The sequence below is a fragment of the Astatotilapia calliptera genome, chromosome 19 (assembly GCF_900246225.1).
Source record: "Astatotilapia calliptera chromosome 19, fAstCal1.2, whole genome shotgun sequence".
NCBI lineage: Eukaryota > Metazoa > Chordata > Actinopteri > Cichliformes > Cichlidae > Astatotilapia > Astatotilapia calliptera.
Genome location: NC_039320.1, coordinates 2,736,448 through 2,763,643, shown reverse-complemented (window position 1 = coordinate 2,763,643; position 27,196 = coordinate 2,736,448). Strand labels below are relative to the sequence as shown.

Here is a 27,196-nt window from a genome sequence, read left to right as displayed (position 1 = left end):
CAGCTGTTTGATTTAAGACCTGCAGTCTTGGACTACAAGTTTAAAGAAATGATTGAACTTGTAAGCCTTGTGTTGAAAGTTAAAAAAATGTTGCAGAATCTTTTTTTTTACTTATTAACATTGTTAATATCATGTGGCATTAATGGGGTGATTTTGCACATTCATGTAATCTAAGGTAGGCTGAAACATCATCATCATCATCATCATCATTTGTTTGCATCTTACTGTCATATATGACTTTCTTCACCTGACAGTTTTGTTTCTCAGTATCTCATTCTGTAATGACAAACAGCATATAAACATAATCATAAAATACTTGGCATGACATCTTTTTTTTGAACATTTTCTTCTTTCTGTCACCAACAGTGAAAAACATCTTTCAGCTCTGCTTAAACTCAAAGCAAACCTCTCCAAAGTCGACAAGAAAACCATCAAAACCACAGTGCTGGACATACTGAAAGAAAGCCATACTAATGCTGAAACCCGGGCGTTTTTCTCCAAAGTTGAAGTGACGGGCAGTTGATTTGCTTTTCAGAATATCACTGACTGAGAGTTGGGTTGCAGAGCATCTGTCTTATATTGTTTGGTAGATAAGATGAGTTGAAGTGTTTTCAGTCTGTCTGTAAAGATGTTCAAAGTGAATGTTATGGGTAATTTCCCATGTTTCTGTCTCGTTGTCTGTTAGTGTTTGACACAGCGAGTATCAGGGTTTGTTTTTTTTTCATTTAGTCATTTTTCATTTTTGGATGACCATCACTTATGTGGAAACACTTCCTCCTTGGACCTCAGACACTTATTCCATTTTCTACAGTCAAACTTTCTCCTAAATTCTTGTCTTAGAGCTGCAGGCTTCTCTCTTAAAACATCGTCACCACGTGCTCTGCTTCACTTGGAGGTAAACATAGTTTTGTACACAGAGAAATGGGGAAATGTGCATGTTGGTTCCAAATGCTTTTGATTTACTAACATACGAACTGTGGTGATAACAAAATAGGCTGGCACGCAACGTTTCGCAAATTTAACAGTAATTTTTCTGTGTGGACTACTTGTGTATTAGTGTATAAGTCCATGTATTAGTAAATGAGGCTCATTGTCTGCACCATGTTTCACAGATGATGCAGTAGTGAAAAGTTTTTTCTCTCCTTCTTCTGACTTTCCCATGTTTCTGATACAAGTTAATCTTGGTTTCATCTTTTCAAAGATGGCTTTTCGAAACCTGTGCGAGGTCTTTTAGATGTTTTCTGGCAAATCTAATCTGACCTTCTTGTTCTTCAGTGTAACCTCATGTTTGCACCTTGTTGTAAACCTTGTTGTATACTGCTGAATAGAAACCAAGTCTTGTAACAACATGGATAAATAATACTCGGAAGCGCTGGAATATTGTTTCACATGTAACCTTTAGGTAAATAGTGAGGTTTTCATGTTGATATTATCCAATAGTTTTGTAAGAATAAAACAGAATACTTTATGGTACTGCTTTTAAAAAATGTACACATCCACTGGAAGAAGTCAGAATTTCTGCAGTGATTCATGTTTGTTTCTTGGTTTGTGCAAGTTAGTATAGAATAATTCTTTATTCTTGCATATGTACCAGAAGATAAATGGCAATATTGTGTTTACAGTGAAGTAGCAAAACACACTGTTTAAAAATATTACCTTTGTCCTCATGTTTGTTGCGTTTGACATCAGACAAAGAAAAATGACATATTTCACATCAAAATAACAAACATTACATGTTTGTCATTTTGTACAGGAAAACAGACATAACTGTGAAAGTCAATTAATTTCTCAGGTAAATTTATTTTTATGTGTTTTGTATAAGTTGATTCAAATGTTTGGATTTTTTTTTTTCACTTTTTGTGATTGTAGCTAAGAAAATGTAAACATTGTGTAACTGAAATGCATATTTTATAATACCAATAAAAAGCCACTATATCCACTAAGCACTATCAGCCTAACCCACTCACATTTGTTCATTTATTTGGACTGGAAATGTTTTCTTTTATTGAAGCAAATATCTGTAACGATGTGCATAAAACAGCACTTGGAAACAAATCTCACATATTTCTACCATCTTATTTAAAAAAGACAATTCAACTTTTCCCCCCCAAAAAGGTATGGACAAAGACTAAACCCCTGCACGCATAACTACAGCACACACCAGTGGACCACCCTCTAGTGGACATAAATGTCCTAATGTCACGTTGGATTTGGTTTTATTACAACTTTTGTTTATTTACCTGCCTAACATAGAAACCGAAACAACAACATGAGAGCTTGCTTCTTCACCTCTAAAGTATACATTTGTCCAGGGCTCTCAGAAACAGTTCATAACTTCCCTTCAACTCATTCACGTCACCTAAAAGGTAAACCTGTTTCTCCATCACCTGTTCAGCTCTGATGATTCAGTAAGGACATCTCCTGGTTTCATCTTCATGTTTCCCTCTCACCAGATATACAAACCGACATCATGACCAGCAGCTTTTACAGCTGTGGCTCCAGCAAACATCAGCTGATACTAGAAATTAATATTAAATAAATTCTAACAACAGCTGATCAAGCTTAAACGTCGACATCCGATGGTTTCCTCTTTCTGGCGCAAAGTGGGCGATAAACAAACGATAGACTGGACTTGCGAAAGAAAAGCCGATCAGCTGATCATTGATCAGTTTCATGATTGAAGTAGCAACAGGAGAGGGAGGCGGAGAGAATGGGACAAGAAGAGACAGCTGACAGAGTAAAGACGCAGAATAAATCCAGCTTTGTGTCTATGTTTTCTTTTTTTTTACCGTCTAGCTGAAGTACGGGACAAATCGCGTTCCTTTTCACCATGTCACGTCGTACCATCAGATTATGCCTGTGTGTTTCGGTTCTCCATATTCCATGTTCACTTCATGTTTTGTTTTCGTACCAGCAATAAAGCTGAGGTTTTTGAGTTTCAAGTTAGTGTCTGAGTCCTGCATTTGGATCCTCCTCTCCGCCTGCCCGCACACAGAGCCCTGACACTTATATGGCTTTCTCAGAGAAAGTAACGTTGCCCATTGTAAATGCGCCCCCATCGCGCGCCCCGGTCACACCCTCTTGCCAACCCTCAACTAAACCGAAAGCAGGTGAAGCGGGAAGAAACTGTGGAAGTTCTATCACCTGTGTGAAACCGGAGGTGAGTACATCTTTTTCTCTTTACTGTAACTAGGTACGGTTTGCATACACGGACTGAATATCAATCTTGAAAATAAAACTGCGAGAGAAATCACTCTGCTGTCTCTCTCTCCACACACACACACAAACACACACACACATTTGTGTATCAGCGACATCTAATTTCTTATCTCAGCACGGTGTGCAGCATGTCCTTGAATTATTTAGTAAACCAGACAAATTGAAGTTTTGCGAGGCCTAAAAACGATCAACAGCAGATAAACAGTATATTTAAAGTCCAGGACCTGAGAGATGAGAGGAAATGTTCCCCAATTTAAAAAAAAACACGTTGTTCTCTGTTTTTCTACACTATCTTTTCTAATCTATCCGATATAAAATGTTACCTGTAATATAGCTTTAGGATGATCCTGGTGAAAGCCACAATGAATTGATTCTTTATACATTACTTATACAGGTTTTATTATGTAGGATCTAATTCACTTAATTATTATTTAAATCCAGAGATGGGAAGTAACAAAATACAAATACTTCATTACTTTATTTGAGTATTTATTACTTTTTACTTCTTCCAAACAGACGTGTTACTTAAAATTTAACAAACTTTGTCTTTAAACATTTCTTTTGTATTCGTTCTCACATTTGGGTAGATAATGGAATAACATGTCACAAATGATGGACAAGTCCACTGAGAACCCCAGCAATGACACGGTGTCCACCAAGAGCAACAAATCCATCAAGAGCGATGAGAAGACGTCGACTGATGGTGGCATAAATATGGGCCTGATGGGGAAGTTTAGAAGGAGCCTCCGGCTTCCAACACAACCTCCGTCACCCAGTGAGTACCGTTGAGGTCTTCATAAAATCTGCTTTCAAATGTAAGCACTGGTGGCAAGCTAGCCATCAGTGCTTACATTTGATGTGTCTTCTATGTTCAATGCCTAAAATCTTCATTGACATTATGAGTGTTTCCCAGCTTTTTGAGAGTGAGGGTTGCATATATTTCCCTAGAGGACCAGCATGAAAGCCTGTGTGAAGTCATTCCTCTGAGAAGTGGGTGCTATTGTACACACAGTATGTGCAGGTGGAAGGAGAAGTTGTGTGGGAAAAGTGCAGAAAGAGCAAAAAAAAGAAATCTATCAAGCTGACTGAAGGCAGGCACCATTACATTTAGAAACTGTAGGTGCAGAAATGTGTCCCCCCTGTCCAAGACATTAACGGTGATGTTTGATTATAGGAGACATGCACTGACAAAGCTCCACCATGGCAGCTCACTCTGTTTACTTTTAAGGGAACAATAAAAGTAAATAGTTGTAATTTGTACATATTTATTTAGTTTTCTTTTGTTCTTTTTAAATGTCCTACAGGAAATTTGTAGTGCAGTAAAAATCAGATGAAGATAGCAATGACAGATTTACTTTGACACAAACATTATGTAGGAGCAGGTAATGGGTAATATTTATCTGTAATAACTGGACATGATTAACGTGAGCTAATTATATAATAGTATATTTCTAAATAAGACTGGGTATTGTCAGTGATTTCTGCAAATGCAAGTTTATGATCATTTGTCTTGGTTATGTACTGTCAAAACCTTTCCAAATTATGAACAGATCCTAAAGTAGTAACTTTGTATTCATCCTGTTGCCATGACATACACAAAGTGAACTAACTTTTTCTCTACAATTAAAAATTCAGTGGGGAAAAAAAGAAAAGCGTTGGACTACACTGTACACCGCTTTAGACCGGTGCATAATAAGCAAGCCAATGAGGCAGAAAATAAAGATTTCTGGTGGGAAATTGGTCTCAAAGTACACTGAGAAAGATCCACTCTTTGTTTTACATCTCGTTGCTGAATCTGTTTACCTGCTCTTTAACTGTTTGGAGTTTTATCTGTTTTGTGGTTGTTGAAATCAATATTTAAAAAACAGTTCCAGGATTTAATGTATTAATATCAGATTATTTAAATTAAAATCGATTTGAATTTGGAAATTGTTTTTTTTTTAAACCAACCCGTATTTCTAATTAACTAGCAGCTCATTCTCTTTCTATTGATGAAACTTTCTTTAAAGATATAATGCATTTTAGGGTTAACTTGAAAAACATGATATTTGTATGCAAACTGAGATGTCATATTTACCTTGCCAATATATATCATCGCCTATGTACCTTTGTGTTGTCAGTACAAACACTGGCAGTGAGAAACAATGCACACAAGACTAAAAATCATAGTTTCTAAGCTTTTATGTCAATTTCTGACAAATAAACACACATTAAGTTAATATTGAAGATCTCAGTGGATGTAAGGTAAATTTTAATGAATAGTTAACATGACCTCGCTCTACAGTTTCAGAATTCATCCCAAACTTTTGAAGCTACTATGTTTTCAGACAGAATTACATGCATACATGCACACAAACACTATCAAAGACATAATCTCCTTGGCCGAGGTAGAAAAATCAAACAAAACACAAAAAGACTGATAAACTTGTTGGAACATGTCCGTTTGCTAAATGAAGGAATGCCTGGGTCATACATAAGCAGACAAGCTTTCCTCTGGTGCTGGTAAACATACAAAAAAACTCACCTCAGACTTTAAATACAAAAAAATGGAAGATGTAAACACATTGCTCTTTATCCCAGAAATTAATTATTCTATAGTCAAATGTGAAACCATCTTTTGGCCCAAAGTTTGTCATGCAATAGGACAATGATCTCATGCACTGCAGCAAATCCACAACAGAAAGGCGACAATCAATGACTTGAATCATCCCAGAAAAAGTCCAGAGCTTGAATCCTGTGGCAGGACCTGTAGAGAGCATCATTGTAAAGAAGACTGGGGCAAAATTCCTCCACAGTGATGGGGGACTGATAATGTCATGCAGGAAAAGCACCAAATCAAAACAACTCCATTTAAGACACATCATAGTTGAACGTAAACACACTACAGCAAAATTTTACCCAGTGTTTAATGTTTCCAATGCTAAGCTTTTCAACCTCTATCAAAGGTTATACATTTCAGGTGTACACATTAGGTAATTAAGGTAATTTACCACAAGTCATTAACTCTAAATCATCATGTGGTCAGAAATGAGGTCAGACTGTTTTTCAAGATTCAAGTTTCACTTTTAGGTGCTGGCGCTGTGCTGCACCAGCCTGTTCTGTATCCAACATGACTTAAACTTTGCATTCTTCAGTTTGTATAATACAAAGCAATGTCAAAGCCATGGACACACAAACACCCACATAAAGCAAGGCAAGTTTATTTATATAGCACAATTCAACAACAAGGTGATTCAAGGTGCTTTACAGAGACATTAAAAAACAAAAACAAATAAAAAGCATGATCTAAAATTTATTAAAAATAATAAATAAAAAAAAAACAATAGATAAAATCAGAACAGTAGATAAAATCAGTAGTTAAATGTAAGTTTTGAAATTTAAGCTTAAAAATGTGGATCTGGTGCTTTATTCAAATGCAGCTGAGAATAGGTGAGTCTTCAACCTGGATTTAAATAAACTGAGTGTTTCAGCTGATCTGAGGCTTTCTGGGAGTTTGTTCCAGATATATGGAGCATAAAAGCTGAATGCAGCTTCTCCGTGTCTGGTTCTGACTCTGGGAACTGATAAAAGACCGGATCCAGATGACCTGAGGGATCTGGAAGGTTCATACTGGGTCAGGAGGTCACTGATGTATTTTGGTCCTAAACCATTCAGAGCTTTATAGACCAGCATCAGAACTTTAAAGTCTATCCTCTGACGGACAGGCAGCCAGTGTAAAAAGGAAAATAAACTTCAGAGTTGGTTTTGTATTGCTGTGACACGGCAAAGACAAATATATTTTTGAAAGTAGGGACTAAACAGTCAGTTTAACAGAAAATCCAGCTTCTACTAATGTGCTCTTCTTCCCTCTCTGTCAGGTCTGAGTGCTGGTTCTGCATCCATCTCTCCGAAGAGCAACCAGAAAAAATCCAGACCACTAACACGATCAAACACAGGTGAAACTTCTAACTAACTTCTAGCTAAATATGCAGAGATCCATACAGCCATCCATCCATCTTCCCCTGCTTATTCGGGCCAGGTTGTGGGGGCAGCAGCCTTAGCAGAGAAGCCCAGACCTCCCTCTCCCCAGCCACCTCCTCTTGCTTGTCCAGGGGTACACCAAGGCGTTCCCAGGCCAGCCGAGAGATAGAGGGGCCTCCTCCCAATCCGACATGTCCAGAAGATAAATTGAAAGCTTCGCTTTTTACGCTCAGTTTTCTCTTCACCACAACGGACTGGTACAGCATTTGCATCATTGCAGCCACAGCACCAATCCGTCTGCCGATCTCCCACTCCCCTCACTCAGCACCCTGGCATATACTTTCCCAGGAAGGCTGAGGAGTATGATCCCCCTACAGTTGGAGCACACCCTGCAGGACCCAGCCCCTGCTGGCTCCTTGGAATGCTGTCGAAGCTCTGTCTGAGGTGGGAGTTGAAGATCTTGCAGATGGGGGCCTCTTCCAGGCATTCCCAGCTCTCCCTCACTATCCTTGCCCACCTCCTAATCCATCTCACAGCCAGGATGGTATCAGTGGACAGCTCAACTGGACACTCACCTGAGTGTCCACAACGTATGGCTGCAGATCTAATGATACAATTACAAAATCAGCCTGTGCCTTGGGTGTCCTGGTGCCACGTGCACTTATGGACATCCTTATGTTCAAACATGGTGTTTGTTGTGGTTTGTGTTTTGTGGTTTGGCACAGAAGTCCAGTAACAGAACACGGCTCTGGTTCAGATCTGGCAGGCTGTTCCTCCCAATCACGCCTTTCCAGGTGTCACTGTCATTGCCCACGTGAGCGTTGAAGTCTCCCAGTAAGAGAACACAGCTGGAGCACCCTCATGCACCCTATTCATGAACTCCAGGAAGGCCTGGTACTTTTAACTGTCATTTGGAACACCCTGGCTCCAGAGCGGAGCCCCGGTAACCCTATGCTGGGAATCCATGCTATTCCCTGGATCTTCTTCTTATATGGGTTTTTGAATTTCTCTTTGTCTGGTGCCTCAACCAAGGCCAATTTGCCATATGAGACTCTACCAGGGGACAAAAGCCCCCCAACGTTATAGCCCCTGTGATCTCTGGAACACACAAACCCCTCCACAAGAGTAGCAATTGATGTAGGGGCACTCAATGGGCACTAATCTGCTGCTGGAAAAGTCACCACTCCTGCTTCAAGAGCTGCTCAAGGCTCAGGAATGAGCTCTTTGTTATTAAATGCCTGTATTAATTTATATGTGACACTTTGGACTTGCATTTGTTGGCATTTGTTGCCATCCAGGTACAACAAATGCAGGTCCACAGGTGATGTTGAGTGACAAGACCTAGTTCCTTTTACTCATTCCAAAAATGTTGTGGTCAGGCCTCTGTACATGCTAGCCAGGTTGTTTTGTCAAGAGCTGCTTCGGGCTCCGGAATAAACCTTTTAAATCAAATAAAAGAGTCAGTAGACCTGATTGAGTGAGGAAGGCTGTTCCACAGTTTGTTTGCAACAACCTCAAAAGTACAATCACCTCTGGTTTAATAATTAAAGTGAGGGACAATTAGAAGATCCTGGTTAGAGGATCGGAAAGGTTGGCTGCAGTGATCAGGTTTCAGAAGCTCTGCTGTATAAGCAGTGTCCTGTCCATGCAGAGGATTATGCTAGTAACAGAATTTCGCAATATTCCTGAGGTCAAGGAAACAAGTTTGGGTGAGCTTTGAGATATGAGTTTCAAAATTCAGGTGTTGGTCAAAAATGATACCAAGGTTTTTAGTTTTAGAAGTCATTTGTGAAGGGGCCGATGTACTGACTTATCTCCTTAGAGAAACTGCCTGGGCCAAGTACTAAAACCTCAGGTTTACTGAAATTGCGATGAAGTAAATTTGACTACATCCAATTATTAATGGCAGAGAAGCAGTCACTGCGGCAGGAAAGGCTGTTAAGGTTGTTGGGCTTGACATAAAAGTAAACTGTGTCATCTGCATAGCAATGGTATGAAAATCTATTAAAAAGATTACATCGATCGCTCAGGGGTGACATATATAACTGTCACGATCTGGTACAGGGATTCAAACGCAGAGCGGTAAGGTATCTCCAAGGTGTAGTTTATTTACAGTGCCAGTGCAATATATGTACAGTGAAGGGATCCAAAACTCCGGGAGAATCACAGGGTAACTCGCCCACGTCTTCTTCGCTCACACTCACACACGTTCCCGCAGCAGGGAGGTCGCAGGTCCCGGGGGGGGAGATCTGAGGCAGACGAGAAGGCAGGTCACCAACTAATCACAAATCACGAATATGAAGCACAAGAGCTGTGAGAACACTAACGTTAGGGGTACAATCATCCAGCGACGAGAGGATCTGTGTTCCAGCCTCAAATAGTGCTCCCGGTGATGATGGGTGAGTGTTGTCAGGTGTGTGTGTGGGCCAAGGGCAGGAGCCCACAGTGAGCTCCGCCCAGGCAGAGAGGGAGAGAACAGAAACAGCAATTGTAGCCTTGTGGGGCCGACCGGGCAGGCACGGAGACCATGACAATAAAGGAAACTGGTGCAGGGACTGAGACTTGGGGTGCAGATGAGGACATACGCTGATTCATACAAATTCTGAAGTATCTGTTGGACAAGTATGAAGAAAACCATTTGAGAGCAGTACCAGTAATGCCAACTCAGTTGTGTAGTCTGTTAATAAGAGAAGTATTAATACTATTAAAGGCTGCAGATAAGTCAACCAGGAGTAAAATCAAATGTTGAGCAAGTAAAGCTGCCGTCTGTGAAGGTTCTCAGTTATCCAGGTCATTGTAGTCTAAGGAGCTTGGAAAGAAAAGTGTCTGGACTTCTTTAAGTTGAAGACGTTTCACTTCTCATCCGAGAAGCTTCTTCAGTTCTGGGGTCAAATGGTGGAGAGTCCCAGATTTAAGCCCTGTGGGAGTGTCCTCCCAAGAGGGACAATGGACCCCCTAATGATCCTCTAACTAATCACACGAGCCAAGGTGTGAAAACGGATGTAGTTCAAAGTCAGCCAAGGAAATCACTCTATCATGTGATTTCCTGAGGTCGATGACAGAGATGACACAGGATGTGAGTGGGCGTTAAGGTGTCTGGAAATGGATCTCAGGGGGAAAGTGTACATGTAAAGGAAGCTTTTAAAACATGCGGTTCACAGGTCAGCAAAGATGCACAGAAAAGAAGATCAGACACCAACTAGGGAGGCTCTGAAAGACAAACGAAACAACATTGTTGTAGCCGGTGTATCGGAACTCCAGAGAGTCTTCTCCAAGCACGACATCCCAGTGTACTTCAGGCCCAGCAACACACTCAGACAAAAACTGGTTCATCCCAAAGACAAAACTCCTAAACACAAGCTTAACAATGTAGTGTATGCTGTAGAGTGTAGCGAGGAATACCCAGACCGCTACACTGGAGAGACCAAACAGCCACTTCATAAACGCATGGCACAACATAGAAGAGCCACCTCAACGGGACAAGACTCGGCTGTCCATCTGCATCTAAAGGACAAAGGTCACTCTTTTGAGGATGCCAATGTTCACATTTTGAACAGAGAAGACTGATGGTTTGAAAGAAGAGTGAAAGAAGCCATCTATGTTCACTGTGGCTTCTGTTCTGGACATGATTTCCTTGGCTGACTGTGAACTACACTGCCTCATGGCTTACGACACCAACTGTCTGCCACCTATAATCCAGTTCTGAGATCCCTTCCCAGATGCCTTAACGCCCACTCACATCCTGGGCCATCTGACCTCAGGAAATCACATGATAGGGTGGGGCCAGGTTTCACAATGAGCTCACCCGAAACCTTGGCTGACCCACACCCGTCTTCACACCTTGGCTCATGTGATTAGTTAGAGGCTCATTGAGGGGCGGGGGGGACCACCACACTCCCACAGGGCTTAAATCTGGGACTCTTCACCATTTGACCCCAGAACTGGAGAAGCTTCTCCAATGAGCAGTGTTGGGACTAACGCGTTATTAAGTAACGCATTACAGTAACTACGTTATTATTGTGGTAACGAGCACGGTAACTAGTTATTATGCCAAAATCAGGAACGCGTTAGTCGTTACTGGGATTTAGATAGGGTCGTTACTCGTTACTTCGTGTGGTGGCTATCGCGGAGCTTCCACAGATTCAGTAACATTAGCAAGTGGTGGAGGCCAGCATGTGGATGAAGGAAAAGGGACGCAGAAGGAAAAGAGACCCGAGGCGGCCGCCGGTCGAAGTGTGAACTGAACTTCAGGTAAGAAGTTATGACCTGCAGTCTCTCTGGGTCAGATATGAACCAAGTTTAGGTGGAGTTTATTTTTGTTATTCTGACTTTTTCGTACTGCGTGCTAGCTAGCATGACGGAGTTTCTATACAGCTGGGTGGTGCTATGAAGTTAATGATGTTTAACTTTATTTTGTTCATAAGTTATTAGAGTTGCCAACCGTCCTGTCTGGTATTCAGAGGAAATATTACGCGTTTCTTATTGAGGTGAAAAGGAACAGTTTGTCCCGTAATTCAGCTACAATGGAAAAGGCACAAAGCTGGAGTTATTCTGTGTTTACGCTGCACAGCTGCCTCTCATTCTCTCCCCTCCCTCTCCTGTTTCTACTTCAATCATGAAACTGATCAATGATCAGCTGATCGGCTCTCTTGTTTGTTTATCGTCCACTTTGCGCCAGAAAGAGGAAACCAGCGGATGTCGCGCTAAACAACAGCAGCGCGTTTAAGCTTGATCAGCTGTTGTTAGAATTTATTTAATATTAATTTCTAGTATCAGCTGATGTTTGCTGGAGCCACAGCTGTAAGCTGCTGGTGATGATATCGTTTGGTTATCTGGTGAGAGGGAAACATGAAGATGAAACCAGGAGATGTCCTTACTGAATCATCAGAGCTGTGATGGAGAAACAGGTTTACCTTTTAGGTGACATGAATGAGTTGAAGTTATGAACTGTTTCTGAGAGACAAATAACACCAGGATCCTTTTTTATGTAGCTGACAGCTGGTAACTGTGCAGGGGCGGATCTAGCAAAGTGTGGCCAGGGGGGCATGTAGGACATTAACAGGGAGAGGGGGGCACAAAGAAATACTTTTCTTTCTTATTCTCATTTAAAATGTTTCGCTTTTAATAAATAATTATCTGAGTCTTACAACAAACGATTGATAGATTGATGCATATACACCATCAGAACAGTGTACATCACTGTCACAACAGTGTTTGTTTTCATTCAAAGGCTTTATGATTTTTCCTATAATAGTGGGCTGGTCTCTAGTCAAAATGCCTGGGCTGATTTTTTTTTTTGTCCCAGTCCAGCTCTGTATGCAGCTCATCTGCAGTCTGGTGTTACCTACATCTTCCTATTCAGAAGGCAGAATTTCTGAGTTCTGAGTACAATCAAAGCACCACGACTGCAGTTTTTGTGTTGGATGTAAAAGGCGCACATGACGCTGTGACGTAGGCTAGAATCATGGCGGCGGTCAACGACGGTCCAGGCGTGGGATTTCTCTCGTGGAAATATGCACATTATCTTTTCCTTTCTATTGGTCGGTGGCACAGTGCACTGTGGCAAGTAAGTAAGCTAGAAGACTGGCAAAGTTATGGAAGCAACACATTAACAAGAGAATTCTGAGTAAAACCAAAGTTACGTTCCCTAGTAACTAGTTACTTTGAAAGTAACGAGTAACTTGAAGTAACTGAGTTACTTTTGAGAGAAGCAACTAGTAATGTAACTAAGTTACTATTTTAAAGTAACTTACCCAACACTGCCAATGAGAGGTGAAACGTCTTCAAGCAACTTAAAGAAGTCCAGATGCTTGTCTTTCCAAGCTCCTTAGACTAAGTAAAGCTGCTATTTGTATTTAGTAGTGTAACATTAACATTTATTAGTGATTATATTCATCACAGTTTCCTGAATCCTGATTTGATGCCTTCAAATAATATTTTTAACCTGGTCAATAATCTATGTGTTAAAAAAATATTTAATGTATGTAAAGTGGTACATTTTGTCAGGGTTCCTGGGTCGGTGACCCAGTATTTTCAGTTCACGTTCACTGTTTATCTTCTGCCTGTTCCACTTCCTGTTTTATTGTGTTAGCCTTGGTCCATGTGCATTATGTTCCGTCCTCTTCCCGTTTATCATTAGTTCATTATGTTCAGCTGTGTACTCACCAGGTTCTAATCTCTCATCACTCAGCCTGTGTATTTATGTCCCTCAGTTCAACCAGTCCAATGTCGTGTCATTGATGTTGATGTTCATGTCGTCCCTCCGTCTGTATGTTCAGTTAGTCAGCCAGCCAGTCACTCCATTGGTCCTGCTTTGTTCACTCACCCTCCAATAAATCCTCTTCATTTCTGCACCGTGAGTCCAGCGTTTGGGTCATCTCTTCCACGCCTCCACACACAACCTCTGACACATTTTTGCAAATCTAGAATATTTCCAGGATGTAATTGCTAACTTAACCATGCACTGTAAAAATGAAACCACGTAAATGCCAATATTCATTTATATGTGACACTTTGGACTTACAGTTTTTTGATGGCTGGACAACCAGTATATTAACAACTAAATGTACCTCATTAATGCATGGATTGTTACCCCTGACCTTACTATAAAAACTCCAAATGACTGTTAAAAAGCCCTTTTATCAGATTTCATATTTACAATCATGCAGTCATGAAAGAACAAACCAAAGTGGCTAAAATCTGCACAGGATTTTTTCTCGGTAAAATGTTTAATAAAATGTTCTCTGCGGTGGTCATTATAGTGGACAAAAAAACAACAATAATTTTTTGGGCACTGAGTTCATAACAAAAAGCACTGCTGATGTTTGCCTGTGGAAAGGGGAGAAAACCTGCAGTCTGTTATTCAAACTACATTAAAATGTTTGCTTTTCTTTTTTAGAACCCCGTATGTTTGATAAAAGATTAAAGAGAATGAGCGAATCTTTTCTATGGAGATGGAAAAGGGAAGTGGATACACTCCCTTCTAAAGACTCGAAGGAGGAAAAAGGTGGGAAGTACAAATATTTTTTATTTTTTATTTGTTGAACTCCATTTTAATATAGTTGAAAGTTTCATTATAATTATTTTTCTTATTTTCTTATTATTAATTATTATGTGCATATTGTACATGTGCAGCATTCATTTCACTCATTAGTAAGATTTGTTTAAATGTTAAGTAATAAATATCAAACATTTTTTGATCTGTTTATTTTGTTTCCCAACAAAACTTATTCAGGAACATTGGACATGTATTCAAATCGTTATAAAGGTCAGAGGTCCAAAGTTGCAGTAGGAAACATGTTATAATTAAAAGTGTTTTCCACAGTAAAATTGTGGAACAAAAACAAAAAAATAATGGCTATAAACGCTTCTTCTGACCTGTTTCATCTTTAGGGGTGAAAACTTGAGAAAGTATCAAAGCAGTTTAACAGAGCCTGGGCGATTCATCTATTAAATAGTGCTGATAATTAAAAACAATTTTTCTTTGTTTTTGTCCACCAGTGAAACCTACGTTTGAGGAATACCTTGAAATGCAAGCCTTTTGTGAAGCCACTCAGCAACTGATAGACAGGGAGAAACATCTGTTTTGGGAGACAGCTGAGGCTAACAAGGAAGCAGTAGAAAAGCTTGCGGCAGAGCTCGCTCCTGTTTCACTTATTACTCCTCTGAATATCTAAGCCCTGTGTTTTTCTTTGCCCTTTGTCACATCGTACCTCCTCATGTGTGTAAATCTCCATGTGTTTCTAGTTTCAGTGTAGCTCCTCATTTGTAGTTTCTTGGTGTAAGTTTTCTTTTCCCAGTGTTTTTGTTACTATTTTCCATTTTTCTAAATTTTGGTGTTTCTTGTGAGTTTACGCTTTTAACAATTTCCCCAGCAATAAAACTGCCACCTTTAGTTCATCCTTCATGTTTGAGTTCTGCACTTGGGTCCACCTCCTTCATGCCTGCCACAGCTACACATGACAATAATGGGCAAAAAGACAACATTTTTTTTGACACTGAGTTCACAACAAAAAGCACTGCTGATGCTTGTCTGTGGAAAGTGAAGAAAACAAAAGACCAGAACTCATGTCTGCAGTCTGTTATTCAAACTTCATTAAACTGTGTGCTTTTTTCTTTCAGATCCCAATAATACTGTTAAGAGAGAGTTTTCTTTTAGACGGAAAGGACACGAGGATAGGCGCTCCTCAATGGAAGGTGGGAAGTACAAATATTTTTTTATTTGTTGAATCCCATGTTAATATCCATGGCATAAGTTTAATTACAATTATTTTCATGATATTTAATTATGTGTATATAGTACATGTGCAGCATTCATTTCACTGTTTAGGAAGATTTGTTTAGATGTTTAGTGATAAATACCAAGAGAACCCCAGAGAGCCTGGGTGATTGAACTATAAAATAGTACTAATCTAAAAGAAATTCAAAGATTTGTCTTTGTTATTGTCCACCAGTGAAATCTACGTTTGAGGAATACCTTGAAATGCAAGCCTTTTGTGAGGCCACTCAGCAACTGATAGACAGGGAGAAACATCTGTTTTGGGAGACAGCTGAGGCTGAGGCCAACAAGGAAGCAGTAGAAAAGCTTGCTGCAGACCATAAAGCCCTTGAAGAGCATGTATGGCAGATTCTGCAGAAGAGTCTTTCTCTCAGCACTGAGGAAGAGGTGTCTGCTTTGACATCTGCGGTGAAAGCCATCAACCTTGAGGAAGAGCAGGACCAGCTGTGGAAACAAAGATGCCAGACTCCACCAGCCTGGAGGCCCAAGAAGTGGAAGAAACACCATGATGAAGTGCTTCAAAAATTAGTAAATGGGCGTATGGATAATCCATCAAGCCCCATTGGTGATCCCGTGAACCAGTCATCTATAAAGGCAGAGATCCACTCCATGGGCAGGCAGCTGAAGGAGGACCTGCAGTGGGTGGTGGAGGTTGTGAAGAACTGCTACCCACCAGAGATGGACATCTGTAACTTTTATGCAAGACAGTACCATCAAACTTTCAGCGCAAGGCTCAAAAAGATTGCAGACTTTGTTCTGGATGACAAGGACTGCAGCTTCCTCCTGCGATGGGTGAAGGAGTTTTATCCAGAGTAAGCCACCAGTTCAATTATTGTTTGAAGCAGCATCTTTCTGTGACTAAACATGATGATGTCTGTCAGTGTGAGGTCCTTCATTGTTTTTAGAAGAATAAATACCTGAGCAATTACAGATAGTGAATAATAATACAAATGTAACGGCTAATTTCTTGTTTTCTTAATGTGCTAAATAAAATGCCATTTTTATAGACTAAACACAACTTGGGGTGTTTATAGAAACTCATGTGTTATCTGCTCTGTGTACCAGAATCCTTGAAAAACCTGAGCTGGCCAGTAATATCAATACTGAAGTGCTGGGAAACCTGCTTCCTGACGAGTTACTGAAACCTCTGGAGGAGCAGTACCTCAGCAAACAACAGGTAACACAGTGTATCTGAGGCGTGTATCCAGTTAATCAGTATGGTCTTTGCAGGGCTTAAAGTGAGATGTGTAAATGCAGCATCAAAGAGTTGTTGATTTAATTTTTTTGAACATAATATTGTAGATGTAATTATTACTGTCAGTAATTAAATCTTTACACATGAAAGCGGTTTAAAACTGGCAGCTGTGTGTTGTTGTGTGTTTAGAGCGACCTGATGATTTATATTGGCCGAGTATTGGATGAAGCAAAGAAAGAGTGGGATCAAGGAAAGGAGCCGACAAGATATGATGGTTGCTACGTCAGTCCTGTGGCCTATGATGTCATCCAGGTACAGTTGCCGTAGAGTTGCAACAACTTGATATAAAAGAGGCTGAAATTGATGCTTTTATAAAAAGGTGTTAATATAAAGTGATTCTTATAGTGAGTCATGCGTTTGTTGACTTGTAATTGTTGACTGTAGTGACTCACCTGACACACTGCATCATGTTGAGGAGTGTTTATTGCAAATCATTTGCTTGTTGACAGGTACGGCACCCACTCCACCTGTTTTCCTGCTGGTCTCCAGCTCACACACTTCTCATCTTAGGTCTCTGGCTTCATTATTTACAAAGAGAGAAACCTCATTAGTTAAATCCCTGACACCTCAAGAGGGGTCCCTCCATCACCCTTGAGCTCACTGCTCCACTCCTCCCCTGCAGTTGAGCCAGGGACCTCACCACCGCCACATTGACCATTGTGAGAGGCTTTGAATACATTGCTATATCAGAACTGTGCAATAAAATTGTTGTGGTGAAGTAATGACATAGCATTGTTTTGATTATAGGAGAACAAAATGTGCAAAATGACATTTACTCTGTTATCCACTTTAGAACTTTCCAAAGAAGTGCAGACAAATATTTTCCAGCCTGCTGCACATATTAACCAAACTGAAAAAGACTTTGAGAAACTTTGAGAAAAAGATTTACAAACAAGGAAGACAATTATTTTTGTTTGGGTCATTTATAGAAACGTATTTACTGTCGGATCAGAGTCACAGTTTCAAACCCTCCCATGGTTCTGTAGTTTAATCACTTGGGTTTGTCACTAACATTGTAAAGCACTGGGTTTGGTTCCTGGTGTTTAACTGGATCTGAAAATGATGGAAGTGCTCAAAGCACTTTACACAGCAATGTGTAAAGTGCTTTGAGAACTTAAAACTGCCACTGATTTGTCAATACATTTGTCTTCAGTTGATCAACGGCATCGTGACATCAGCACATATAACTGTAAGAGACCGACACAAGGCCCAGGAAATAACATCCAACCTGACAGACTTCATGCAGAGGTAACAAGGCTTCACAAGGCTGTCTTTTAAATATTGTCATTTGAAAATACATTTTAGTTTAATGTTTGGTAATAACAAGATAATAAAAGTGAAAGCTGTTCTTAATCTTCTGCAGGTATAAAGAGTTTCATGAAGACATCATAAGGCAGAACAAACCGCACAGCAAAGCTTTCATAAAGGCAAACCTCAGCTGTGTCAAACAGTTCAGGTATGTTTCTGATCCAGTTAGATGGAAATTCAGATTTTAACTTCATCATAAAAGGAGAATACTTCACTGTGAGCTAATGTGTCCTGTGTGGTCTGTCTAAAGGGACTTCTTTGAGAAGCACGATCTGTTCCCAGAGAATGTGCGGGAAAACTGTTTGCAGGTCCTGACTGAGATGAAACAGTCTGCCCACACTTATTTATTAACCCCTGTGCACAAGATCCTCAAAGTAAGTTCTTTACAACTGCAGATATCAATAATCCTCAGGATTAAATCCTAACATGTTTTAATCAAAGATTTTAAAACAATGTGTTATTTGTTCCTCACACAGCCACACTACCAGAAGGTGGGAACCAGTGACTGGCTGAAGAAGAACACGTTTGAGAAGCTGCTGAACAGCACTGAAGACGAGCTTCAAGAACTTCAGGGTTCCAGTCAGTCCTCTTACCAGGTAAAAGGAGGAAACTTTGTTTCGGATTGAATGGCCATTATTGCCTTCATTGCTAATGTTTAAGTAAAAGGATTATGATGCGCTCTGACTACTTATATACTTGGGCTAAATTCAGGAGCTGATTGGTCAGCTTCACCAGGAAGTGACAGTGGAATATGTCCAGAGGCTCCTGAAAGGAGAGGTCAAACTGAAGGACAAGGATCGTCAGCTGAAGGCTTACGAGACTGTGCAAGAAAATGCAGAGAGACTGCACGAGCTGTTTGCCAGAATGGTGAGACTCACCTTCACTGCACACTTTAGCTGAGACATGAATAAAACCCAAAAGTGATCAGATTTCTGCTGAGCTCTGGAAAACATAAGAATAAGAATCAGCTGCATTTCACATTCATTTGGTTTGGAAGTTTTGACTAAAAGTTCTATAAAGTTCAAAAAGGAAGTCAGAGGAGTTGGCTCAAATGTCAGCCTCCAAGGATATAGAAGAAATGGAATGGAAAACCTGACTCATTCCTTAACCCTCTCGAGGCAGGCGTTGCTGATTTGCAACAGTTAAAAACTAACAACCTGATTAACCCCACATACATATTTTATGAGTTTTTTTTACTCAGAAGTACCACTGCAGGACTTGGTTGTGCATTAGCAACAAAAAGTTTAATTTGAGCCTGAGAGGGTTAAGAACAAAGGTATTGACTCATAGAAAATGACGGACCAACAGTCAATATATAAGTTAGATGATGAGTGCCCTTGTCATAAAGATTTTTAAATTACAGATTTTTATCTGTAGCTAATAAATTAATATTTTATACAAACATTTTACATGGACTAAAACATGGTAGAAATGAAGGGAAAAAAACCATTTAAGGACAACTGGACTGTAGTTACAAATGTTTCAAAGATCTGACCATTGGTTGATGACTACATGGTGCATAAATAAAGACATTATTCATGAAACTGAAAGAACGTATCAAATACATCATCGATCTTGGGAAACCCCAGTGTAATAACTCCAGTTATGTTGATTACAGTTTGGGGAAACTTGCAGACTAAACTGACGTCACTGATTTGTCTTCACAGGGATCCAAACAAGACTGGTTAAAGGAAATCCTGACCAAGATTGCAGAAGTGCTAAAACTCCAAGATATTCCTGCCATACAGATGCAAATCGTTTCACTGGGATCTGCTTATCCCGACCTCAGGTAACTTTTGAATTGACTCAGACATTATTTACTTTAATACAAAAACAACTGCACTTTTTATCGATAGGTGAGGAGGAACAGCAAGTAGACTGAGCCAAACATCTCAGTTGGTTTCAGATGTTTCTTCTTAGCATTCATTGAAATTAAAATATGCTGGCATGAGAGAGCATTGTGTGCAGATGAAGTCAATGCTGTTAATTAGAGTGAAAAGAAAGATTTTCTTCCAAATGTGGCACCGGAAACCCAACTGTATAGACCTCTTATTTCTAACCTTAAAGGAAAAGGAAAAAGGGAATCAGGGGACATAAACACTGCTGTTGATAGCACTCACATATAGACTGTCTGTGTGTCTGAAAGCATCAGCACCACAGAAGTGTATGATTTCATGGGGAGTTATTTGGTAAAACTAGTGGAAACCTGGAATTCATGTACATCTAGGCACATATCAGTGTCACCAATACGAGTTCCAATTACTGTTGTATTTAAAACAGAAACTGACACATTTTCCACCTTCACTTTTTTCAGAAGTTTAAATAGGTGTGGTGATGTGTTACTGACAGCTATTAGGAAGAATGTGTGTCAGAGGCAGGAAACTGGTTACACACAGAAAAAGACGTGTCTGGAACACCTCACCCAGGAGATGCCCAGAACCGCCTCAACTGGCTCCTTTCAATATGGAGGAGCAGCGGCCGAACCTCTCACCCTATCTGTAAGGGAGAGGCCAGCCACCCTTCGGAGGAAGTTCATGTCCTCCACTTGTATCCGTGGTCTCGTTCTTTCAGTCACTACCCACAACTCGGGACCATAGGTGAAGGTGGGGTTGTAGATCAACCGTTAAATTGAGAGCTTCCCTTTTACACTCAGCTCTCTGCACCGCGACAGACCAGTGCAGTGTCTGCATCAATGCAGCCGCAGAACTAATCCATCTGTTGATCTCCCACTCCCTTCTCCATTCCCAGTATCTCAAGACCTCGAGATACTTAAACTCTTCTACTTGGGGCAGGAACTTGTACCGGACGTGGAGTGGACACTCCCCCCTTTTCCGGCTGACCTCAGATTTGGAAGTGCTGATTCTCATTCCCACTGCTTTGCACTCGGCTGCGAACTGTTCCAGTGAGAGGGCATTACCTGATAAAGCCAACAGAACCACATCATCTGCGAAAAGCAGAGATGAGATTTTGAGACAACCCAGGTGAAATCCTTCCGCCACTTGGCTATGCTTAGAAATTCTGTCCATAAAAATTATGAACAGAATCATTGACAAAGGGTAGCCCTGGCAGAGCCCATCACCCACCGACAACTAGTCCGATTTATTGCCGGCATTGCGGACCAAGCTCTTGCCACGGTTGTATAAGGATCGAATGGCCCGTAGCAATGGGCCAAACACCCTATACTCCTGGAGTACCTCCCACAGGACACTCTGAGGGACACGGTCGAATGCTTTCTCCAAGTCCACAAAATACATGTAGACTGGTTGTGCAAACTCCCATTCACCCTTAAGTATCATTAAGAGGATAAAGAGCTGGTCCTGTATTCCACGATCAGGACGGAAACCGCATTGTTCCTCCTGTATCTGATGTTTGACGAATGGACGGACTCTCCTTTCCAGCACCCTACCATCCAGGGAGGCTGAGGAGTGTGATCCCCCTGTAGTTGGAACACACCCTCCGGTCCCCTTTCTTAAAGATGGGAACCACCATCCCAGTATGCCAATCCAAAGGTACCGCCATTCCTCCCAATCACGCCCCTCCAGGTCTCATTTTCATTGCCCACATGAGCATTGAAGTCTCCCAGTAGGACAACAGAGTCCCCAGGCAAGCATCATAAACATAATCATGAAATACATGATACACTTTTTTTAACCCTTTCTTCTTTGTGTCCCCAACAGTGAAAAACATGTCTCGGCTCTGCTCAAACTCAAAGCAAACCTCTCCAAAGCCGACAAGAAAACTATCAAAACCACAGTGCTGGACATACTGAAAGAAAGCCATACTAATGCTGAAGCCCAGACGTTTTTCTCCAAAGTTGAAGTGATGAGCCGTTCATATCCTTTATGTATCTCATCATGCTGTGGATAAGATGAGTTGAATTCTAGTGCTTTCAGTCTGTCTGTAAAGATGTACAAAGTGGCTGTCATGGACAAGCCTGATTGTAATGTTACATGTACTATGCTAATAACAAACATCCCACTGTGTGTGTCCTCATGTGACCAGATTGCAGAAGACAGTCTTTCCTCTCTGCATTTTTGCATTTTGTGTTGTATTGTGACTCTCTCTTAAAACATCGTCACCATGTGGTCTGCTTCACTTGGAGGTAAACATAGTTTCATACAGAGATAAATGGGGCAGAGGAAATATGAATGTTAGTTCCGAATGCTTTTGATTGACTAATATATGCACCGTGGTGACAACAAAAAAGGCTGGCATGCACGTTTCACAAATGTGACGGTAATTTTGCATTTGATTTTTGCGCAGGGTAAAAATATTTAGTTTTTCTCCAAAGTTGAAGTGATGAGCTGTTCATTTGCTTTTCAGAATATCACTGACTGAGAGTTGGGTAGCAGAGTGTATTATCTATGAAGCGCCTTGAGGCGACTTTTGTTGTGATTTGGCGCTATATAAATACAATTGAATTGAATTGAATTATATTGTGTGATAGATTAGATGGCGTGAATTCTAGTGTTTTCAGTCTGTCTGTAAAGATGTTCAAGTGAATGCCATGGACAATTCTCCATGTCATTTTTCTTGTTGTCTGTTAGTGTTTGACACAGCAAGTATCAGCCTAAGTTTTTTTTTTTTCATTTAGTCATTTTTCATTTTTGGATGACCATCACTTATGTGGAAACACTTCCTCCTTGGACCTCAGACACTTATTCCATTTTCTACAGTCAAACTTTCTCCTAAATTCTTGTCTTAGAGCTGCAGGCTTCTCTCTTAAAACATCGTCACCATGTGCTCTGCTTCACTTGGAGGTAAACATAGTTTTGTACATAGAGAAATGGGGGTGAGGAAATGTGCATGTTGGTTCCAAATGCTTTTGATTTACTAGCATATGCACATTGGTGACATCAGAATAGTCTGGCACGCAACGTTTCACAAATCTAACAGTAATTTTTCGTGTGGACTTGTTTATGTATTAGTACATGAGGCCCATTGTCTCCACCATGTTTCACAGATAATGTGGTAGTGAAATGGATCACAAGCTGTTTCTCTTCTTCTCTTGACTTTCTCTTCCCATGTTTCTTAAGTTACAAGTTAATCTTGGTTTCAACTTTTCAAAGATGGCTTTTCAAAACCTGTGCGAGGTCTTTTAGATGTTTTCTGGCAAATCTAATCTGACCTTCTTGTTCTTCAGTTTAACCTCATGTTTGCACCTTGTTTTAAACCCTGTATATTTACAGGGTATATTTACTGTTATCATCCACTTTAGTGTTCTTCTTTGGTCTTTTGGACCTTTCAGTGTTGCTGAGCTGGTTGGAGCATTCATTCTTCTTATGAATAAATCAGATTGTTGATTCGGCCGTTTCTAGTCAAGTTTTTCCTGTCTCAGATGGGTTTATTTTGATTTTTGGGTCTAATCACACCCTCTTTCACTGGCATTAACATCTCTTTAGACCTCATGACTACATTCCAGTGAAATAATATAAACTCCAGATCTTTTGTCTGCTTAAACTGTCATGGAAAAATCATGGAACTGACCTCACCTAATCATGAAAATACTTTATAATCAACTGTATAGTACAGGTAGCCTGCATTTAAACAAACAGTGTAAATTTGATTGAACTTAACCATCTTCATATGTAATTTATTTTCAATCAAATCATTTTGTAATTTTACAAAGAGTCAAACAGAGCATAAGCATGGTGTTACACTTTAAGCATGAAAGAAGACATTTACAGTCTTATGCAACATTTAGCGATATTTGCAAGTTCTTTCTTTGGATAAAAAATACAAATTAATTGACTAAACACAAACTGAGTTAGCTTAAATTTAAAACATTCGTTCATCATAATACAACAACAAGTACTGTTGTTTTTATGCCATGGTGGACTCAGACACATGTACTTTGCACCACAGCGACATTTATGACCCTAGATAATAATAAATCTACTGGAAGTGCAGGGCCAGCTCAGTGTTTCCTATTTTCCTATTACTGTGTTAGATACTGCTGAAACCACAGAAACCATGTGTTGTAACAAAATGGATAAATAATACTCTGAAGCGCTGGAACATTGTTTCACATGTAACCTTTGGGTAAATAGTGAAGTTTTCATTTTGATATTATCCAGTAGTTTTGTAAGAATAGAACAGAATAGAATAGAATAAAATACTACAACATAAGGTAATGCTTTTTAAAAAAAATAATAAATACACAACCACTGAAAGAAGTCAGAATTTCTGCAACTTATGTTTCTTGGTTTGTGCAAGTTAGTACTGAATAATTCTTTATTCTTGTATATGTACCAGACGATAAATGGTAATATTGTGTTGACAGTAAAGTAACAAAACACACTGTTTAAAAATATTTCCTTTGTGCTGTGATGTTTTACACACTATTGTTTGACATCAGAAAAAGAAAAATGACATATTTCACATATTTCAGTGACATGTCAATCTCAAGGAAACCAGACATATAGCCGTCAAAGTCAATTAATTTCTCAGGTAAAAATATTTTAATGTGTATTATTGTTATTATTTATTTCTTTTGTATTTAGTATAAGTGGCTTAACCTGGTTTTTTTTCCCAGTTTTTGTGATTGTAGCTAAGAAGATTTAAACATTGCTTTACTGAAATGCATATATGGTAATACCAATAAAAGGCCACTATATCCACTAAGCAATTGATTCACTGTTTTTTTAACCCTACTCCACTCACACTTAGTCACTTATTTCGATTTCAAATGTCTTCTTTTCCTGAATCGAATATCTGTAATGATGTGCATTAAAACAGCCCTTGGAAAAAAATATATAAAGCTCAAATATTCAACTTTTTTTTTTACTCAAATAGGTATGGACAAACACTCAACCACTGCACCGGCAGTGTTTGGGCTGAAACAAATACAGCACACAGCCCCCTCTAGTGGACATAAATGTCCTGATATCATGTCGGATTTGGTTTTATTACAACTTGTTTACATTTACCTGCCTCCCCAGTATATAAGTGGTAACCAGCCTGAGTCAGATATTTTCTCTAACTTCTCCTAATGTTAAATATTGTACAGGCACTTTTCCTTCTTTACATCTTTAAGAAGGTAATACAGAGGGAAAAAGTACAACTCATCTGTTGCAGGAGTTTTTCTATCTGTTATGATACCTCTTGTTGTATATCATTCTTAAGCAGCCAATGCAACACAGCCATAGGTGAGCTCAGACCCTTTTTAGTGGTCCCATTAAAAAAAAAACATCCTTAAATTTAATCACAGCACCCCTAAAAGTAACTATAGTAATAGTTGGCTGGCATATCGCCAGTTGCCAGAAAAAGAGCTACTTTATTGATTCAGTTTGTTAAAGATTTCTATTCCTATTCTGTTTAAATTGGGTTTCAGTGTTTATTAACAGCACAGCTCCAGTTCCAGGTGACAGTAAGTTAAAAGGATGCTACCTGTCGACATCCAGCAGCAGCCTGTATTCAGTTTGAATACTGCTAGAAATTGGTATGGATCAATTTGTGCCTTTTATTAGTTTGTAAATTCTGTTTCACTGTTACTTTTAACTTTTGGGTGACCGCACAAGGTCTGAGAGAGGAGGACACAGAGGGAGAGAAAGAAACAGGTGAGACATGTACAGCTGTAGCTTCTGTTTTGGCCACAGTTAATGATAATTTTACATAACTAAGCTGTTTTATACTGATATCAAAAATGGATCCCCAACTGCTATTACAATAATGATCATCAGATTATAGTATTGTGCTTTTTGTAGTTGAATGCAGTGTTTGTGCTATTATCAGTGGAACGAGGGCGTGCGGAGGATGGAGAGAGAGGGCAGAGCGATTGTAGAAGAGCAGGAAGAATCAGGTGAGTAAATGGGCAGACGGTGAGGTTAGCCGGAAATGTTTTACCAAATAAGTTGACATGCATTTCATGGATACTGTGTGCTTTCCAGCAGCACACTTAAAAATATCTGTGGTTTTTCTTAAGAACGTACTAGCTAATATGAATAGTAGTGTTTGATGGGATTCAAATCATGGCCTAAACAAGATAGCTGAAACTGCATTGGCGTCACAGACTACAAATCTGCCCCCCACTCTTGGATTTAGGATAGATGATGATGCTCTGTGCTGAATCTGCAGAATGAAGGGAGGGTTTGTATGAATTTAAAAAAACTCTCTTACCATTTTGCTTCTTGGCAGTGAGATTTTCCACTTTGTTTATTGAATAATGGTACTTTAAGTGCTTAATGATTTGGTTGACCTCCATGTGTTTAAGAGATTGAAAAAAAGCTGTGCTCTCCTCACAAGTTGTTCTTTACTTGTGTTTGGCCTCATTGGCTCAGTGAGCATTATAACCGACAACTCTTGCACCAATGTTAAACATAACAATGAAGCTGAAAAAATGTAGTTGTTCACCAGCATCGCAATTCCATTTTACTTTTTATCATGGCTTACCTTGGTGTGGTTTGCAAAGTGCTTCAGAAAGATGAGGAAATCTGTTTCTTGCACCCATCCTGATTTATTTCCACTACCAGTACTTCCTACTGGTCCATCTCTGACACAGTGGTCTGCATAATGTATGTGTGGGAACACAAACAGTGAAGTAATTGTGTTGCCAATGGCATTAACCACATATACAAAAGCGACCAGTGAACCTCTCTCTGCTGATGTCGTTGCCCCAACTTGTTTAATATAAGTTAAAGTAATAGTGTGGTAAGTTGTAACATCTGCATTATTGTTACAACTGACCCAGACTCCTATAGCCATGAACTAGCTAACATTACAGCCAACGGCTAAAACACTAGCTCTAAAGACCTATATATCCCCATAGACATACAAATAACATAATTTAAGTTTGATGAGTTTAACTGCAAAGCAGATAATGCTATTAGAAATTGAAATAAAGTAGAAAAACTTACTTTTTGGCACACAAATTACTTTTTTTCGTGTTAAATTGTCTGTGTTTGACAAAATGTGCTGATTTTTCACATGTGATAGCAGAACTGAATTGGGCATGCACAGGATGAGTCACATCATTTGAAACTTAGCCCTGATTGGAGAAATTGGAAGTGTTACAACTGACCCACGTTACAACTATCCCCGGTCTCCCCTACAATTTAAATTCTGAGTCTTTTTCGTTGCTGCGCTCTTACGTACAGAATGAGCGCTTGTTGCACCACTGCAAGGTTTAAACTCTTAACCTTGAAACATGAGCTGATGGGGGCAACGCGGCTGTAGGA

General features: G+C 39.8%; 1 protein-coding gene across 5 annotated transcripts in view; it reads left to right on the top strand.

Annotated features, from left to right (window-relative positions):
- The window catches only part of LOC113012583 (tumor necrosis factor alpha-induced protein 2-like), a 117,072-nt gene that overhangs the window by 23,764 nt on the left and 66,112 nt on the right, over positions 1–27,196 (top strand). The window contains exons 17-23 of one of the 5 annotated variants that reach the window (XM_026152868.1): positions 17,866–17,960; positions 18,076–18,168; positions 18,271–18,394; positions 18,497–18,616; positions 18,732–18,887; positions 19,688–19,809; positions 21,698–21,902. The exons of 2 other annotated variants lie outside the window; for them this stretch is intronic. In XM_026152868.1, the coding sequence (XP_026008653.1) occupies positions 17,866–17,960; positions 18,076–18,168; positions 18,271–18,394; positions 18,497–18,616; positions 18,732–18,887; positions 19,688–19,809; positions 21,698–21,887 (900 nt within the window). In that variant the 3' untranslated portion in view covers positions 21,888–21,902. Of the gene's footprint in view, positions 1–366; positions 1,787–17,865; positions 17,961–18,075; positions 18,169–18,270; positions 18,395–18,496; positions 18,617–18,731; positions 18,888–19,687; positions 19,810–21,697; positions 21,903–27,196 lie in introns of those variants that run through there. 2 more of the 5 variants (XM_026152873.1, XM_026152869.1) reach the window with 2 other exon arrangements.